General features: G+C 31.3%; 6 protein-coding genes across 6 annotated transcripts; 4 read left to right on the top strand and 2 right to left on the bottom strand.

Annotated features, from left to right (window-relative positions):
• Positions 1-112: 112 nt before the first annotated feature.
• On the top strand, positions 113-4,042 carry ELE39_001512 (histone transcription regulator (HIR1)-like WD40 repeat; the record flags this gene model as incomplete). Its single annotated transcript, XM_067344551.1, has 1 exon — positions 113-4,042. The coding sequence occupies one exon, from the start codon at positions 113-115 to the stop codon at positions 4,040-4,042; it is 3,930 nt and encodes a 1,309-aa protein (XP_067201489.1).
• Positions 4,043-4,449: 407 nt separating this feature from the next.
• ELE39_001513 (hexose transporter) lies at positions 4,450-5,889 on the top strand (the record flags this gene model as incomplete). The annotated part of the gene is made up of 1 exon (XM_067344552.1): positions 4,450-5,889. The coding sequence occupies one exon, from the start codon at positions 4,450-4,452 to the stop codon at positions 5,887-5,889; it is 1,440 nt and encodes a 479-aa protein (XP_067201490.1).
• A 484-nt stretch (positions 5,890-6,373) lies between these two features.
• On the bottom strand, positions 6,374-7,363 carry ELE39_001514 (uncharacterized protein; the record flags this gene model as incomplete). Its single annotated transcript, XM_067344553.1, has 1 exon — positions 6,374-7,363. One exon carries the CDS (start codon positions 7,361-7,363, stop codon positions 6,374-6,376), a length of 990 nt encoding a protein of 329 aa, XP_067201491.1.
• A 361-nt stretch (positions 7,364-7,724) lies between these two features.
• On the bottom strand, positions 7,725-16,436 carry ELE39_001515 (Large with a UBR1-like ring finger related treble clef; the record flags this gene model as incomplete). Its single annotated transcript, XM_067344554.1, has 1 exon — positions 7,725-16,436. One exon carries the CDS (start codon positions 16,434-16,436, stop codon positions 7,725-7,727), a length of 8,712 nt encoding a protein of 2,903 aa, XP_067201492.1.
• Positions 16,437-16,883: 447 nt separating this feature from the next.
• On the top strand, positions 16,884-17,666 carry ELE39_001516 (ribosome biogenesis NSA2; the record flags this gene model as incomplete). The annotated part of the gene is made up of 1 exon (XM_067344555.1): positions 16,884-17,666. One exon carries the CDS (start codon positions 16,884-16,886, stop codon positions 17,664-17,666), a length of 783 nt encoding a protein of 260 aa, XP_067201493.1.
• Positions 17,667-17,952: 286 nt separating this feature from the next.
• ELE39_001517 (uncharacterized protein) lies at positions 17,953-20,064 on the top strand (the record flags this gene model as incomplete). Its single annotated transcript, XM_067344556.1, has 1 exon — positions 17,953-20,064. One exon carries the CDS (start codon positions 17,953-17,955, stop codon positions 20,062-20,064), a length of 2,112 nt encoding a protein of 703 aa, XP_067201494.1.
• Positions 20,065-20,082: the final 18 nt, after the last annotated feature.

Raw genomic sequence — 20,082 nt, forward strand, 5'->3', positions numbered from 1 at the left:
AGCAAGAAAATTACCTAATTATAATTAAATTAAATTAATAAAAATAATACTAATGAAGAATCAAATCCACATTTGCAGGAATCTCTAAAGTTTTGATTTTTAATGTATAGAGATGAAAGTAGAAAAGATTAAAGAAATTAAAGCACCAGGAGATGGAATACTTTCAGTATCTTTCCAACCTCATCCAATTGCTGAAAAATGGGATAAAGAGAGAGTTGCTATTTGTGGTGAAAAGGGGGTTCACATTTGGTCATTTGAATATAGTGGAAACCACAAAAAATTAGCATTTATTGAAAGTTCAACATGTGCTTTAATTAAGATGTGCAGATGGAGTCAAGATGGAAAGTATCTTGCAATTGTAGATATGGAACAGATCGCAATATATTGTAGAGAAACTGGAAGCTGTTCAGGTACTCCAAAAAATTTGAATTTAGGTGGATTTGGAACTGAGGAAAAAGACTCAGATTCAAATGAAGTGTTTGAGAATTGGACAGTATATGCAACATTTTCAAGTAGTGATGTGAATGAGTGTGCGGATATCTGCTGGCTTAAAGGGTCGAAAGTATTAGTGAATGGAACTATTTCTGGAAATTTCATTGTTTATAATATGGAGGAAAAATGTCAGTCATCCAATTTATTTATTAGAGATATTGTTGAAACTAGCATGCGTAATAGGAATATTCAAAGTGATCATACAGAAATTGGACATGTAAGTGGGCTTTGTTCAGATATCCGAGGGTTCTTTTTGGCATCACAGATGAGTAGCCGTCGATTGCTTGTTTTTAACGTTGAATATAACAAAGATGGAAAAGATATTTTATCAAAACGTAATTGTATTACGTTATCATTTTTACTAGAAGAAAACCGATTAATAATTAACTCCCCTTGTATATTAACATTTATTAGAAGGCCTGTTTTTGATCCATTAACATGTTTGATTGGCTGTCCATATGGAGAAGTGGGAACATCATATTTTTCTTGTCTGTATCCATTTAGAGATATTTCAGATGCCAAACCATTCGGATGGGATGAACTTTGTAAGCTTGTAAATTATCAAGTAGAAAAAGAAGGTGAGGATATTAAATCTGATATTTGGAATTTACATAATGAAGGAAAAACAAGCATTAAAAGTAAACTTGAGCTTCCAGATGCCTATAGATTACGTGGCCATCAGAGAAGAGTGAGACTATTTCAATTTTCATCAACAGTTATTAAAGAAAAGGATGAAATATTTTCCTTGTGTGCTCAAAGTTCCCAGGATGGTTCTTTAAGCTTCTGGAAAGTTATATATGACTTAAAATCTAAATCCAAGATTAAGTCTATAGAATGTTTTTTGGTTTTAACTAACTTTATGGATGAGCAAGCCAGTGTTACAGATATTTCATTTAATAACCTGAATAATTCAGTGCTAATAGGATCAGATGACAACAAATTGACTCTGGTGTCTTTTGAATTGGAAGAATTTTCTCTTGCAAAAACTTCTTCAAGAATCTCTGAAGAGTTTTACTACTCAAGCTGGAACTACTGGAACTTTGAATATAAACCTGAAAAACCTACTTTACAAAGTATAGAGCTAGAAGAACTACAAACTGGAGAACCAAGCTTATTCTCAAAGCACATATCTTTGCCTATAATTACAGCAAATGAAATAAGAGAACATCAAGAGCGAACACAAGAAGCTGTTATTGGTAGTAAAGGAACAAAAATCAGGAGAATACAGCCTTTAAACCTTACAGAAATGTATAGCAACAAATCTGATGGTAAAAATGAAATTAATGTGGATGTAACAATTTCCAACAATAATTTTAATACTCAAGAAGATAAAATTGTTGGTAAAACCACAAATCAAAATCTTGAAGCTACAAGTAAGAAATCCACTAAAAGGAATCAGGAAACTAGGGAAACTAATTCAAATGAAACTAAAGAAATTTCTAAAGACCAAACTAGAAATGATGATGGTAAATCTTTAATGAAATTATCTCAGAGTGATGAATTCGAAAAGAATTCTGAACCAGAAAATATTAATCATTCTATAAAAGGAGGAAATCAAGTTCAAATTAATCCGAATTTTACTGAATATCAAAATAATCAATTCACTAAAGAACGGATGGATAATTTAATTATTCCACCAAGATTAGCAATTGAGGCAAATCTTTTTATGAATCAAAAGAACTATAAAATGGCAGTTTTTGCTGATAACCGACAAATTATTGAAAATATCAATAGAAATAGATCTTCTTCAACTGAAATAATTTGTATGAAACAAGAAACTTTACAAGAAAATCAAACCTCAAATATTTCAAAAGAAATTTTGTGGTATAAACCTATAAGTAATAATAATGTAGTAACTCACATGATTCGTATTAAAGACGTTTTATTGGTAATATATTCTGACGTTTTAGAGAAGAAAAACTCTATTGCAAGTTCTAATTTGGATTTTCTAAATTTTAATACTGGTTCTACTTTAATTGGGGGAATCTCTTTACCTTTTGTATTAAAAGTTGTATTAAGTGAATCTCTAGATATGATTTTACTAGTTACAATTAATGGCAAGATCAAAATTTTTCAAATTCATGGTTCTTTGAATGATAATGAATCTTTCATACCAAAAACACCGACTTATTATTTATCTTCTGGTTTTAGCATTAATTGGGTTTTAGATGCAGACTGGTCATTTTTAAGCAATCATAAGCTTGTTAGAGTTGACTTATATTCAAATCACAAACCTTATAAATACAAAAGTAATTTTGATGTTCCTATTATAATACTTTACTTTGACGATGGAAAAGCTTTTTCTTATTCATTCAATATTTCAAGTTTTGTCAGAATTGACGATTTAGACCATTGTAGATCAGATTTTTGGTCTCTAATTTTCCCAAAAACCTATATGCAAATTTTAAAGAAGAGCAATTATCATTTCACAAAAGCTAAATTGCTTGAGCAAGTTTCTGAAGCTGTCTCGGCCGAACATCAGGAATCAGAGATTGAACTCAGTACTGTTTGTTTGGATCCGAGGGGATTGCCTGACACTGATTCTAAGTTTCAAATTCAAAAATGCTTCTTTCTAAGAGAAATCCAACAGAATTCTCGTCAAATATTACTTAATCACCAGTACTCCAAAAAATCTGAAAATCTAATTCAACAAAAAATGCAATCTATATTTGAAAGTATTCTTAGTACTTCTTTGTTTGATGATTATAATGACGAGCAAGAACAAGAACAAGAAAAACCAAAACCAGAGCTAGAACCAGAATCAGCAAGCTCTAATCAAGATAAGATGGGTGACTTCAGTAATTCACATATATCCCAACTCCAACTGGAAAGTAAATCTAATCAAAATCACGATTTTAATCAAAGAAGCGAGGCTAAAACAATTAAACAAGATTTAAACGGAAATATTCATCATACAATGATACATATTGAACACCAACTTGTATCTAGTATTATACTCAAATCCAAGACTGAGTTTAGGTATTGGTTCAAAATCTACATAAAATTCTCTCTGGATTCTTTTGATCTGAAATGCATTAAAGAAATTACAAGTAAAGTGCTGTCTCTAGTAAGAGAGAGCATTGTAACTAGCGAGAATCAAATTCAAGGACATAAAAAAGAACAAAATCAAGGCCAAAGCTGTTATGTTAACATCTATGCTCAAAGCCAGTCTACTAAGCAGGCTATTGCTCCCGTCTGGTTTAGTCTACCAATGTTGGAATCTATTGATGTTGATCCAGTACAAATCCTTATTGATGACGTTGTTACCGGAATAAATGACTTCATAAACCTCATGCAAAACCCTCAAAGTATTTTAAAAATTAGCTTTGCAAAAGGAGGAGAGAAGGTTCAAGCCAACATTGAAAAATTTATATATCAACTAAAAGACATCAAGGAAGGAATTCAAAGTCAAGTAAGATCTATACAAGAAGAGTTCGATACATACAAAAGCACTATGTTTAATGATTCTCAATGCTTAAATTCTTCTCAGAATTCAGACACAAACTGCTCATCACGTCTCGATTTTCTTGACTCTATATTATTTACTTGAAATTGAGTTAAAATATTCTCATGTCTATAATACAAATAAATTAATAAATATAAAATATACATGTAACATATACCATATTATGAATGTTTATATTAAAATTTAATTAACTATAAAAGGCTGCATTTAATTTAGACAGCGGGAAATTCGGCATTTTTCTAAAACATAAATAAAAAAAGGTAGAAATGGTCCCAGATTCTTCATAGTTTCTCGGCAAGTGATAATATTCGAAAAATCGAATATTCATTATTTTTAGATCAAGAACTTTGGTATTCCGGAATTTAAATAATAAAATTCAGGTATACTCGATTACAAGCAAGTAATTGTATATCTCAAGTGCCGTTTATATTAGTACAACGAGAAAATATATTCGAGAATATAAAATATTGGAATTATTATATTCATTACAAATGGCAAATTATAGTTTAAGGTGTTGTTTAATAGCATTGAGTATTTCTTTATTATTTGGAATTAATTTGTCAATATTGAACTTTACAGGTCCTTATGTACTTTTGGATTATGGATTATGTGGAACAGAAGGATCTTTATTAGAAAGGTCAAACTGCGAAAATGGATCTTATGCAATGTATAAGATGACTTTGGCATTTTTTACAGCGTCTTTACTGAGTTGTTTTGCTGTTAAATATGTTGTAGGAAAGAGTCGAAGTTTTTCACTTAAAGTGGCTTTAGTTCCTTTTGCAATCGGTGGAATTTTATCTGGTTTTGCTTCTAACTTCACGGTCTTTTGTATTGGAAGATTCATAAGTGGAGCTTCTTTGGGACTCTCAGCTGCGTCAGTTACATATATTTCAGAAATTTCGCCAAAACACAGAAGAGGTTTGTATACGACTCTTTTTGGTTTATTTATTCCTGCAGGTCAGACACTATCATATATTTTGGGAGTATTTCTGCCAATTATCAAATACTTAGATGAATCAGACCTTGAATCATATGTTCTCTATTGTAGGTTTTTGTTCTTGATTCCTACGATAGTCTCACTGATAATGATTGTTGCGGTTCACTTTTACTGTAGAGAGGAGACTCCTTGTTTCCTTTTATCAAAGGGAAGATTTTCAGAGGCTGAGGAGCTTCTTTATAAGATTTATGGAGATGCTTCTGTTGTATCGGGTGAGATGGAGTCCTTATTGGCAAGTAATAAGAGAAGTATGGAGGAGGATAAGATGAGCCAGAATGTATCCTATTCAATGTTATTCAGTAAAAAGTACATTCTTCCAACATTTGTAACTCTTGTAATTACTGTTGGAGTAAGTGGAAGTGGGATTGGTATTTTTGCTCAAAAGATGAATTCTTTAATTGAATCGGCTTCTGGCCTTTCTCAAGAGAAGGTTATTTATATTGTAATTTTTACCTCAGCCTTTGAGACAATTTCCTGCTTCTTTGGAGGTCATTTAATTGAGAGATTTGGAAGAAGAAATGTTGCTATAATTGGCTCTGCAACCAACTCAATTTCTCTTTTACTTCTTGGACTATTTACGATTTTCAAGAACTACATTTCCAGTTTCGTTATTCCAGTTGTTTCTATTATAGTCTTTTCCACCTTCCTTGCATCATTTCAACTAGCTCTTTCACCAGTATTATGGGCCTATGTACCGGAGGCACTTCCAACAGAAATCAGATCTACAGGAATGGGTTTGTCATCAATCTTAAACTGGTTGGTCAGTTTGATTTATATACCGCTTTCCTACATTATTTCAGATTTGAGTGTTTATGCCCTGTCATCCATTTGCTGTGGTCTGCTTTCCATTATTTGTTTCTTCTTTATGAAGGAAACTAAAGGATGTTCAATATCACCATATGAAGAAGTATCAGTTAAGAAACCAGATTTCTAGGATTATATTATCAAGACTTTAATCTTAAGTCAGAATTTAATCATTGAAATCATTGATAGATTTCAAGTTTTAAGAGAAGATTCGCTGACATTCTACAGAGTTTGTGCCAAAGATGTTCAATTCAATATGGGGAATGGGGGGATTTTGTTTATCGGATTCCTGCAGAACTCATTTTTTTCGAATATCGAAGAAATTGAGATATTTTCCAGATTGTGTGTGTTTTTTTTTATTTGAATAGGAAAAATTTTGCTAAGAATTAACGACACTCCAAAAATGATATGACTTATTTATATTCAATTGAGTTAGTGCTTTCTACACAATTCTTTGTGTTTACTCTCTTTCTTAATTAGGAATACTATTACTTATACTATTGCTACAATCATTATTACTACTACTAGTTATATATTACTTATCGTAGTTATTCAATTAATACTTTTTGTTGAGGTGATTCCCCCTTTCGTTCGTTATAGACTTGTCGGGATTTCTATTTTCTCTCAGAATTCTTTCTTCTCATCCTTTCCATATGTAGCATTGCTAATTCAGAATTAATTTTCGGGACCTGTACTTGAACATTTGATTGAGATTGAAGAGAATCTTGATTAGAAACAGTGTCTTGAGGGATTTGAGCAGTATTTACATTGGTATTTGTGACAAAAGAATCAGAAGTTTGTTCAGAAAGATTTGAAGGAATAAAGCTGGTAACATCCTGAGTTGCAATGTTGGAGTTGGTTGACATTCTATTAAAAGCTCTAAGTGTACTTTCAGACTCTAGAAATTCAATAATCTCGGAAGAAGCTGAGATAGAGTCTGAAAAAGATTTAGCAACATCCCAAACCTTGAGCTGTCTACCAGTTCTAGGATCGACAACAGAAACATGGGGAAGTTTGGATATGTTATATAAATTCAACCATTCATTTCCTTCAGGAGTATTGCAACTTCTTTGCCAAAAAATGAAATGTTCTTGAATAAATTCAATGATCAAGGAATCATTCCATATATCTCTGTTCAAAATCATGGAGGAAAACTCGTTTGGACTCTGAATATTAACCAGAATCAACTTTTTCTGAGACTTGGCCTTTTCTTTGGCAATTTCAAAAGGTTCACAAAACATGATAACTTGAGGTGGAGAAAACATTTGAGAGGAGAAATCAACAGGAGGAAGAACATCATCAGTATGAGAAACTCTTGCGTTCTGAATGAATTGAGAAGAATTTAAGATATTGTGGTCGTCTGGAATAAGTTGGTCATTAAAAGAAGGTATTGGTGTTCTAACATCTTCGTCGTCATGAAATAAGTTGTTTCCTTGGTTACTGGTATTTACATTACTCGTAGACTCATTACCTAAGTTGGAAAAATATTCGTTGACGGCGCTATTCATGTCATTTGGATACATTTCCAAATATAACTTTGCAACTTCAGGGTCACCGCAGCCTGAGATATTGATAAAATTTTCAATTTCTTCGTTAGAAACCATATTTTCTATGTTCAGTCAGATTAAATGATAATGAAGCTATTGATCCAAATTAAGAAATATGTTGGAAATCAATTGTGTGTACTTTATTTTGGGTTTTATAAATGTAATTTTAATTTCATAACTAATTAATGAATTTTTTTTTTATACACCCAATTTTAAGCTTAAAAGAAAATTGCCAGGTTGAAAACTCATAAGGCCGGAAAATTTTTAATATTCGATCCATAGAGGGGGATGATGACAAGCCAAAAAAAGAAATATATATGAATTAAACTAAAAATTTTGAAAAAACCAGAAACAATAAATAATAAACAAAATAATAAGCAAAATTATATATTAAAGTATCTATGCATTAAATCACACGTCATGCATTTATTGACTGAAATTCAAAAGGCTGAAATGAACGCCAATTTAAATGTGTGTTTCTTCTAACATTAATTCTTTGAATAATATTTTGTAACTTAATCCAACGGTAAGGACACAGAACCATAGGCTTTCCTCTAACTAAATGCTTATCTTCTTCTCCATATTCATCCACATAAAGAGTGGAAAATTCGCATGCTCTCGCACCATATAAAAATTGTTTATCCATTTCAATCCAATTAAATAAATTGTTATTAGTTTCATTCTTAGTTGAAGAAATATCAATTCTAAATGACAGTATAATTGACGATGAAACATGCAGGAAAAAAGACAAGCCTTTACCACACCTTGCTATATGATCTCTAATCGGTATTGATCTTAACGATATATTTAAACCAGATCCAAATGGAATAGAATATGATAATACATTTTTATCTCCTGTTTTTCCTGTCTCTCTTGAATAACAGTAAAAATAAGAACTCAAAATTGAACATGATAAATTTGTACTTGTTTCCGTCTCATTGCAACAATTATATTCGGTACATAATATACTTCCACATGAAATACAAATTAATAAATTATTAATGTTATTGCAGTATCTTCTACTCCAATGTTTTATTGGATTTGATAAAAGTTTGTTATAAAGGCTGTGAAACATTTTGGGAGGTAAAATTGTTGATTGGCTAAAACCATTATATATTACAATATTTTGACCATTTTCATTTATATTTAAAAATTTCTTTCCTAAATTTAAAAATGAGCTCTTAAATATTTCAAACTCTTCAATACTTATGCTTTTATAAAATGAATTAATATTATTGTTAAATAAAGATCTCTTTGTATTATCCATATTATCATAAATATTTAATACTTCAAGACAACTCAAAGGAATTATTGCTTTCTTCTTTGAAATTAAACTTATGAAAAGGTTTTTGTCCAATATACTAGTTAACAAAGAGTTCATCATTCGGCCACCAAGACCTGCACTAATATTATTATTATCATTAATATCAGTATTAGTATTAAATTCTGTAAGTATTCTCCAAGCAATTTCCAGTATACTTACATTCATACAAAATCTACTAGAAATAAATTGTAATAATACAGAGATTTGTTTGTCCAAACTATGATCCTCCTCATTAAAATTTATTCTTTTATCATTGTTAATTGAGTTCTCCACTTTCTTACTTTTTTCTTTCATATATATATTTTGGAATCTAATCAACAATTTTAGCCAAGTTATTATTCCAAGATTAACAATATCTTTAAGTTGTTTAATATTCCCAAGCTTAAATTCCTCCACATAACATAATTCATTTTCCTGATTTTGCTTATACTTTTTATATTTGCTCCTAGTATTTAAATAACTTGAATCAGTATCCAACATATAGCTTGGGTATTTGTTGATATTCAATTCTCTTCTACTTTCATTTGCTACTTTATTTATACAATCCTTCACTTTGAAAGAATAAATAATCTCACACTTGTTTTTTTTCTCAGAAACCAATATATCACTATTTACTGGATTAATTTGAATTGGTAAAGCTCCAAAAATATTAACACTTATTCTAGATTCAGATGGATTGTTTATCTTCTGAACTTTATACTCGATATCTCCTGAACTAGAATCTAATTTCTTATATAAGTGAAATCCATTACCATAAATCAAATCCTGGAAAAAAGACATTGCCTCATTTTCATTAGATTGATCTTCTTTCTGGTTATCATTTTCCTCATTAAAATGAGTTCTTCTATTTTGGTTTAGATTTAATATTGTTTGGACTATGGGGTTTTTAATCTTGGAGATTTGCTCATCTTCATCCCATTCTGGGTTCCAAAATGTCCAAACAATCGAAAATACTTCCAAAACAAACATCATCAATAGAATATACATAATTCTCAAATTCTCTTGTTCCAAAGTCTTATAGCTTTCACTTTCTCTTCTAGAACTATCTCTAATACTATTACTAGATTCATTATATTTAATATTTGTTATTGTAGAAAAACTACCACAGTGAGTATCATTTTCTTGGATTTTTTTTCTTCTTAATGTTTTAGTGGTATCAATCAGAATCACCAAACTTATTAAAATTTGAAATCTAGCTGAAGGTGACTGGAGTGAAATATAGTTCCAAACGTCAATCTTATTCTCATCTCTAAGTATCGGGAATAATTTATAAATCATTGAAATAGCCATAGACGGAAATTTACTAATAATACTATTCAAAGAGTCAATAACGATGTCATACATCAAACTTCTCGAAGAAGATAAATTAATTGGACCCAGTCCTCTCGCATTCTCGCCATAACTTGAAATTGTGTCTATTACAATATTGTCACTCATTATCTTAGTTAAGAAGCCTATTGGATTAATACTTGGAATTCCATTTATAGACAAATTAACGTTAGGAATATTGAAAGGAAGCAGATTATCAAATAAAGTCACTATTGAAAGAATTTGTTCAAGTATTGGAATACCTTCCACATCAATCTCTAAATTATTAACATTAAAACTTTCCTCATAATAACCGCTAAAGATGTCATTTACTTCGTATTTTGTTTGGAGATCCAGCAATAAATCCAAAACATGCATCAAGTAATCATCTTTGCATGCCTCAATATTATGTTGTTCTTCGTGACTTATGTCCATCATTAATTCCTCACTCTTAATGTACTTGAATGGAAGTATGATGTTGGAGAATGTATTGCAGTACGGACATGTTAAGTTAGTTAAGTGGTAAATCTGTTGATTAATGTCATATTGTCTTACTTTATTAGGGAATTTTGATCCAGAATCGTCAGATATCGAAGATAATATATGAACTGATTTATTTGCAGATGCAAAATCAGGATTTTTAAATTTTTCTCCGTTTTCTTTGGTACTTATTTGTTTTACACTAACTCCTACTCTGTTTTTGTAGTAAGTAAGTGGAAACCCTAAATATTGAATTTCAGATTTCGTCCCAAAATTACATTCTTCCGTTTGGATTTGTCTGGTTTCCTGGTCTGATCTCAAATTGGTATCATTTGAAACTGATGAATTTTCATTATTAAATAACTTATAATACTGTCCAATACATTTATAATGTATTAAATGTCCACATGTTGTTAAGTAAAATGAAGTATATCCAAAATTTGGTTGGAAACCATCCAATGTTGCATCACTTTGAATGTTTCTTTTGGAGTCCAAACTGGAATTTTGCAAGTCCAGATATCCAAAAGTTGCAATGTAATTGTCATCCTTTTCATTAGATTGGCTAACATTGATTGGCTCATGACAAAATACACAAAAATCAGAATTCTCTCCAGCGTCTAAAGCTTGTCCACCTACACAAAACTGGTCTGATTTAATATCATCCTGGCTGTCATATGCCTTGATTTCTTCATCACTCAAAAGAATAGACTTTTTAAAATTGTTCATAAAATTCTTTTGCCTCTTCATGTATTCCTGAAGAATATTTCTTTGCTTCTCTTGTATCTTTTCTTTGAGATTGATTTCATTCAAGTTCGTAGCCTTTTCCTGTAGCGAAGCCTTTCTTTCATTATATAGCTCCTCCATGTAATTACTAAAGTAAGATTCTATTTTTGGACTTGTTTGGTTGGCAATAGATAATCCCCATTCGAGAAAGAATGAAGACTCCATAGGAATTATCTTTAAAACTTCTTTGCTTACAAATTTGAACTTGTTTGGACTTTTTACTAAATGAGTCTCATTATCACCAATTCTCAAAGAATACATTACTTCCACCAATATATCCATCAGACAAAAAGGTTGTTCATTTCTTATTTTACTCTCAAACTTTAAAGCTAATGGAGCTACTAAGAGCTCAAATATTGTTTCTATTTGGCTTTTTCTAAGTAGATCGCAAACACTAGTCATATTCAAATCTCTCAACTCAATTGGAGACCTATATTTACTCGAATCCCCTCTTTCTTCTTTGCTTAGCTCTTTCTTAATTAGATTACATAGGCTAGGCTTAACTGCAAAGTACTGATAGTCGTCATTTTCACAATCCTGGCTTAAACAGTAAACAGAGACATTAAATAAATCACCAGAGCCTGATTCATTGCATGCTGGTGAATTTAAAGTCCCAATTTCTGTAAAGTCATTAGTCTTACTCACCATAAAAGGTATCGAAAAGAACTCATAATTTAAGTCACATTCAGATTCCGTTGGGTGATTCCTAACTTGACTTTCTCTTCGCATTGTTTCAGTACTGAGAGGAACTCTATTCAATGAAATCTTTAATTGGGACTCACCTTTCATGTTGGCTTTGAAAGACTTGTAAACGTATTCCATAACTTCTATATTAACCAAGTTAAAAAGTAGAATGAAAGAATGCTGTATTATTCTCACATCATCCATAAGAGTTTGGCACATGCTGACTCCAAATAGTTGAGGTAGGGCCAAGTGGAGTATATTGGAGAGAAGAATTGACTTGATATACATATTCCGACTTGAGTTGAAGTGTATTGCAGAGGAGAAGTGTTCACTTAGGGGAATATGACATAGCTTAGTAGGAAATTTGGTAAACTTATCGTTAATAAACTTTTTCTCCGGATCATCTAGAGTTTCTTCTACCCCATCTCTACCCAAAATACCGTTTTGATATATTCTATTTGGCTCTAGAGTGCTACTCTCACCTATCCGTCTCTTTTTTGAAATATTATCATCGGTACTTATTTCACTTTTATCTGATGCAGAAAATTTAATTGGGGTATCTTTCCAGCCATTAAAGTATGAGTAAATAGATTCACAGTTGGATTCATCTTCGGCCCCAAAGTACTTAATAGGTAATAGAGGATCATAAAGCATCCAGCCAATTGGTTGCTTAATTTTATATAGAATTGGTTTGTTATCAGAAGCTGGGATCTTTTCACAAAATGAATCCAGGATCTCGTCAATAATATTATTAATATTTGAGGACTTAATGGACTGAATAAAGTTTCCATAGTACAGGGATGAAGATGAAGATATTGGAAGCCCGTCTTGAATCTCTGATCTAGACCTGTTTTTCCTTATCAAGTACTGAACAAGTAGATATCTATATATGGACTTATTAAAAGAAAGAGAATTAGGAAGGTCAAGAGATGTAACTTTGGTAAATATATCCATAATTAATAGTACAGCACAATTTACTTTCTTATCAATTGATTTTCTTGAATGAATAACATTAAAACAAGGGTTTCTAGCTTCTTGTAAATCCTTTAAGGTACTTGTACCGTCTGTATTTGAACTTGACTGGAAGTTGTTTACTATATCAGTTTCTTTTTTATAATAATTCCCAGTATTTTCACAGCTACTTTCATCATTAAATATATTAAAGTGGGACAATATTGAAAATACCATAAACAATAAGCTTTCTTGCTTTCTAAGAAGATTCAAAATCAACCTAATTGAAAATATATCTGGGAGTATATACATTGTTGACCAATGAGATTTCTTGTAGAACTGAGCTTCGTTTATTGGACTTAATCCATTTCTAAGCCAAGATCCATCATTCAAATTAAAGGCTTGGTGGACAAAACAATATGCTCTTAGTGGATGTTCCAATAGTGATATTTTTAACACGTCATTTAAAATACCAAGATTTTCAACTAATTCGAAAATATAATCGGAGTCTATATATCCTGTTGTTCTTGAAATGTAATCTAAGTAAATATAAATAAGCTGAAGAGAGGTTCTGTTCAGTGGAATATGTATAGAGGCTTGGCTTTCTAAAATGCTTTGATTATGCAAAATATAAGAGTCTCCACCTTTACTTGAATCATATTCAAAAGTGATAAAGTATCTGCCAAAATCCTTGTATAGATTGAAAGAACTGTTCTCCACATAATCATATCTAATGTTCCAGGATTCATTCACACTAGTAATGTGAATCCATTGAATTAGTGACTGAATTGTATTTAGTACAAAACTAAAAATACATAGAGTAGTTGAATTCTGACCATTATCTTCCAAAGAGAGAGAAGTTAAGCTTGAATTATTAGGGATTCTGGTTAAAACAAAAATGATCTGAAGTAATATATCCACAGTAGATTGGATATCACAGCAAAGAAGAAGACTTGAGTGCCATTTCAAGTCTTCAAATGGTTCAATAACCTTACTTTTATGGGGATTCATACACTGGACTAGCCTAAGCAGAGATAACCATCCGTTGTACCATAATTCTGTGTATAACTTCTTACTCAAATACCTTGCTTCTTTAAATGATATTTTTCTGTGTGATAGTTCTTCCTGTAACATTTCAGTGCATTTGTTAAGAAAAATAAAGTAAATTAAGTCTATACATTGAAGCAAATACTTGGAATCGTGCATCGAATATGTATATTTTCTATTGACAACAGCACTACTTTGGGAGCTGAGACTCGGGACTGATATCCTAGATACTGAGTCATCATTGATGTTATTTTCGTGAGAAACCTTGTGATATATTACAGAATTTTGAAGGATTTGAAAAGTTGTAAAAAATATATTTTTAATTAAATTGTTGTCTAGAGCCATGGAAACTAGCATTCTGTCAATTGTGAAAAGCTGTACAGCAATTCTAGTAAGTACTTTATCCTGTCTTCTTACCAATTCATTATAGTTTCTCATAAAAATATCAGGGAAAATCTCTTCTTTAAATTTGGAATCAAACATCATCACAAGCAAAAGGTCAGTTAGGTCATTTTGCTTATAAATCTTTGAGACTAAAGCCTGGTGAATAAAAGAATCATTTGCTTCACTAAGCTGTCTGGACCACTTCATCCAGAAAATATCCAAATATGTTAAGTCCTCAATTTTAATATCTACTTGTTCTGAAATTGAATCTTTATTGTTTTCTAGATTTGGCATGTAATTTTTGGGACTAATAATCAGGTTAATGCTATTTTGAGATTCCATGGATTCCTTTACTGAAGTAAATTGGCACTCAGAATGTATTGCTCTAAGAAGGTCTTTAACTTTGTGAACTGTTAAAGTGTGAATTCTTTTGCTAATATAGTCATCAATTAAAGGCTTAAGTAATTTACATGCAAATTTGTTGCTGGATTTAATTTCATCAGTCAAATTTGGTTGATCTGAAATTCCAAACATCAACAGTTTATGTATTGGTGATCCAAAAATCTCACCCATCAAGGGCAAGAAAATGGATTGGTAGCTTTCACATAAGCTAATGAACCATTGGAAAAAGTACGAGTCCATCTGAAAATTCTTTTCCTGCTTAAACAAAAGCAATATAGGAATAGTACCGTCACGTAGGTTTTGTCCCCTAATAGTTCGAAATTGCAAGATTGGTATATCTTCGAAAACATGGTTTCCTTGTGGAGGGGCACCTAATCTAGTGAATATGATTGGATTTTCTTGATTCGATTGATGATCAGTTATTTCAGCTCCTTCATGTATTTGCTCAGTTTCATTTTCAATAGAATTGTCTTGGATACTATTGTCTAATATATTCTCTACTCTAATTTCATCGGATTCGAAATATTCAGGAGACAAGTTAAGTTCAGAATCATCGGAAAGATCTTCATCTTGCATATAAAAATCCAAAACATTAAAGTTATCTTCCGACCTTTCGTCACTTCTGTTTTGTTCAACTATTTTCGATACTAATTTTGAATGAAATGGGAGGTATATCTCTTTTGTATTAGGAGCAGTACAATATAGCCTAGATAAGCAAACAACATGGCAAAGTATACCGTGAAAAAGACCTTTCAAGTTTGACCTAAGTGATTTCCAATTAGGATTCACGTTTGAGTCAGTACCATGAGTATCTTTAATATTATGCTTGCTACAAAATCCGTCCTTGTTCCAGGCTTGTTCATCTCCGCAATCACAACAGCCACCATAGTCTGACTTATATATGTAGTATTCGTGATTTTGATGATTTCCATTTTGAAAACAATCTACACAAATACACGAAGAGGTAGAAGTCCCACAAGTAATACATCTATATGCAATGTGTTGGCCACTCCAAATCTGAGAGCATCTATTTAATGTCCCCATCTCTTTTGGTAGCCTTAGTCTTGAGAAAAATGCGGAATCAAGCTCGTAATTCTTAAAAATACTGTTAAAATCATCAAATTCGGGATTCATTAGGAGCTCTAGTATAGAAATAATAACAAAATCTAAGGTTTCATTAGTCGGATTTAAGGAGTTACAAGTTCCAGTAGAATATATTTCTGAATCAAGCTTCATTGCCTTTGCTTGTTTTACCCATTTTTGTGTACTTGATTTTGGCAGTTTATATTCAATATTCTTATTAGTCTCACAAACAGCAACATACCAATATACTTTTTCATCATCCAAAGAATATGCAGTAGAGAATAATTCAATAGCTAAAAGTGTGGCCCAATCAGTAGTGGGGTTGCATTTACCATCAACTAACTCACAAATTAAAAACATGATTTCTCCTAGCAGTTCACTTTGAGACTCATTTTCTTTATTATCAATAAATAGTGAAACGTATTCGTCGTAAGATAAGCTTAAGTTAAAAGTTGAACCGTTGTAAATGTTCTTTGGCAACTCAGGACCGCACTTAATTAAATGAGCCCTTAAGCATAAAAGCCTAAATCTCAAAGCTTGAAGAGATGAGTAGCATGCCTTGTTGATTGAAAACCATTGCTTTACAATTGATTCCCTAACTGATAGCTTAGGAATTTTAATGAAATCAATAGAGTCATAATTTATAACTTGGCTATCATCTGTGTGGATTACTGGAATTTTCATTTTCAATCCAAAAACTTGCTGTCAAAATATCTCATTCTTCTATAAAGCAAAAAAAAAGTTTCTAATTACTGCTACACACAATTTTACTCCAGTTCTACTCAACCCCACTAATTTCTGAATAATTTTTTATATATTATATTTTTTTGATCGTGATGCTCGGCTTTTAAAGACATTTTGCGGTATTTAATTAGGTACCGAACAATTTCCGGCGCCATTTTTGGCGGGCAACTCACTTATAGAGAAAATGAATTATGGAAAAAAAAATATAAATATAATTTGATAAATATAACCGGAATATTAAAATTAAGATTGGGCAATAAAATTATTTGTAAAAGAAAATATTGCAGAATTTTTCTCAGTATAGGAAAAATTTGATTAGGGAAAGGTAAAAAAATATATTTTTTTGTTTTTCTAGTAATAATAGGTGGTATTGATATTTAATTAACAATGCCTCAGAATGAATATATTGAGCTACACAGAAAACGATATGGATATAGGTTCGATCACTTTGAGAGGAAAAGAAAGCTTGAGTCACGCAAAGTTCACAAAGATTCTCAGCATGCTCAAAAGCTCAGAGGTATTAAGGCCAAACTTTATAATAAGAAAAGATATGCTGAAAAGGCTACTTTGAGGAAGTTGGTTAAAGCTAACGAGGAGAAAGATGCGGCTGAGAAGGACCCAGAAAATGTACAGAAAGGAGCAGTTCCATCGTACTTATTGGATCGTGAGGGAGTCAATCGAACAAAAATTCTCAGTAATATGATTAAGCAGAAAAGAAAGGAAAAATCTGCGAAGTGGCAAGTGCCTATACCAAAAATTAAGGCTTTGAATGAGGATGAAATGTTCAAAATCTTAAGAACTGGTAAGAGACAAAAGAAATCATGGAAAAGAGTTGTAAATAAAGTCTGCTTTGTGGGAAATGACTTCACTAGAAAACCTCCAAAGCTTGAAAGATACATTAGACCAACAGGGTTGAGATTTAAAAAGGCACATGTTACACATCCAGAACTTAAGACTACTTTTTACCTTGATATTGTTTCTATCAAGAAAAATCCACAAAGCCAACTATATACTACATTAGGTGTAATTACTAAAGGTACTATAATTGAGGTGAATGTTAGTGAATTAGGTCTTGTTACACAAACAGGTAAGGTTGTATGGGCAAAGTATGCTCAGGTAACTAATAATCCAGAAATTGATGGTTGTATTAATTCTGTTTTATTAGTTTAATTCAATACCATGTAACAAGGTTCATTAGATAGAAATACTAAGGTAAATTTGCATTTTATATGATTTAGTCACTTTAACTTATATAAATTCTCGTGCTATTTTTTCATTTTACATTTTTGACCGATACCTAATAATTAAAAAATAACAAAAAAGTACAGGCGGACTTTTCCCCACAAATAATTAGAAAATACTTAAAAATTAAAAAAGAAAACGATTTTTTTTTCTGTTAATCTAAATACTGTACAATGAAATAGAATTAAAAAATTCTTTTCATTAGCCAAAAAACATGAAACCTAACTTGGAATGTAAACTTCTTCTAAAAACTAGTACATACTTACCAGAGGTGCCTAATTACTGGCTAGACTCTACACATTTTCCAACATTTGACATAAATACACACGAAATTAAAACTCAAAAGATTAATTCCTTGGATGCAGTTATTGAGTTCACTGAGATAGATAACGGACCCTTCATTTCTGCATGCTATAGTGAAGATGGAGAAATCTTGGCAGTCTCTAATTTGGAAGGGATTTACATATTGGGCTCATATACTAGAACATGTTTTGCTGCTATTCCATTTGCTTTAGTCAGAAAAGAGCTTGAAATCGAAGATTCTAAGCCCCTTATTTGCAATGATATTTATATCTTTCAGAAAAACTGTTTACTTGGAGCTTTATTTAATGATTATGTTGTTTTCTGGGATTTATTCTCGAGGAAATTCACTGGCTACGAATGCTATATCCCAAAATGTATTGGATCATTCGGCAATAAAAATCTTTTTCTACATATTAATGAAAGACAACAGCACTATAATTACCTTCCACCTCAATACTTGAATACGATAGATCCTGGAAACTTTGGAAGAAATAGATTTATTTCAATTCAGGGAATTAAAGTGCTGAAAGCAGATCATGAAGAGGAAATCCGTCAAATTAAGTGCAAAAATATAATCACTATTGAATTCGTACTTGAACTCCACGACTCCTTACCACTACTTGTTCAAGTAAAGGCTAAGTATAACACTTATAATGAATTCAGAAATGTGTTCTCGAATGAACTATCAATTCCACAAAGTTTTACAATCCATTCTGTCTCCTCAATCTTTCCAGATAATATGCTGAATAAAATTTCGACCAAGTATGTAGACTTTGGAAATAACAATAAGCTAGTGTCATTGGCTGTTTTTGAGAAGGAAGGACATAGAGTTTATTCGAGTTTTATTATTATTGGAGAAACAAATTTATTGCTTGTTTTTGATGAATCTAAGACGATTCTTTCCCTAAAAACAATTCCGAGCTATGGAAAAAGGCATAATAAGTATCTTTATAGCTGTAATATCCAGTTTAACAAAACTGGAGATATTCTAGTGGTTCAGTACTCTGATAGATTTACAGTTTACTCATTGGAACAACTTGATAACTCTGGTTCCAGAGACAACTTTAGAGCAAATTCTGATTCAAAGCAGGTAAATGATTTGTTTGAAAGTGAAAGCTATAGCGATACCGATAATGAAAACGATCAAGAATACTTAAAAGAGCTGGGCATTACATCTGAAGAATACATCCCAAATATTAAGATTAAGCTGTTATATTCATATTCTCAAGTAATTCAAAAGGAATGGATAACTTGTATATCTATTTATAATGAAAAGGTTTATGACTCTAATCAAATTTGTACTAGTCAGCTTTATGGTCCAATTAGCAAATTATACCCATGTGGTGTTTTGGCTATCACAACAATATCGTCAAATGGTCATTCTTTCTATTACTTAATGAAGACTTGTTCTAAGTCTGATAATAGAAGTTTCGTTCCAGATGCCTTAAATACCAAATGTAATCATTATTGTAATGACAATACAGGTTCAAATATGATTATTTGGAAGATGGAACTGACAAAACTAAATGGCGTTCGGAGAATAATCTGGCAACCAGGGGATTCTATTTGTTTAGCAATTCAATTTTTTGAAAAACTTAAGAATACTAAACTTATGTACGATGACTACTATGAAATGAACAGTACAAATGTGGATTTATTAACTCAAGTGGATAAAAACAACATCTTTGGGAAAATATTCTTTATAGATTCTCGATGCTCAAATGATGATATGTTGCTCTGGTCGAGGTTGATGGTGGACTTTACGGCCATTAATAAAAATAGAGAATATATTGAAAAAGAGGATGAATTTGACAAGGTGGTGGACGAGAAAGAAAGTAATTTAGAATTTGATAAAATTAAAAAGGCTTATCTGGATGAATACTATAAAGTAGCTTCAAAACAATATGCATACCAAACAAGTTCTTATGAAAAACAACTAGAAAAAATATCAGAAGATTTAGATGACTTTAATAAGAATTTAGATAATAATGTCCACTGGTTTAATATAAACAAAAAAGTTTAAAGCAATAAAAGTCTAAAT

The sequence above is a fragment of the Cryptosporidium sp. chipmunk genotype I genome, assembly GCF_004936735.1.
Source record: "Cryptosporidium sp. chipmunk genotype I strain 37763 chromosome Unknown contig_18, whole genome shotgun sequence".
Lineage (NCBI taxonomy): Eukaryota > Apicomplexa > Conoidasida > Eucoccidiorida > Cryptosporidiidae > Cryptosporidium > Cryptosporidium sp. chipmunk genotype I.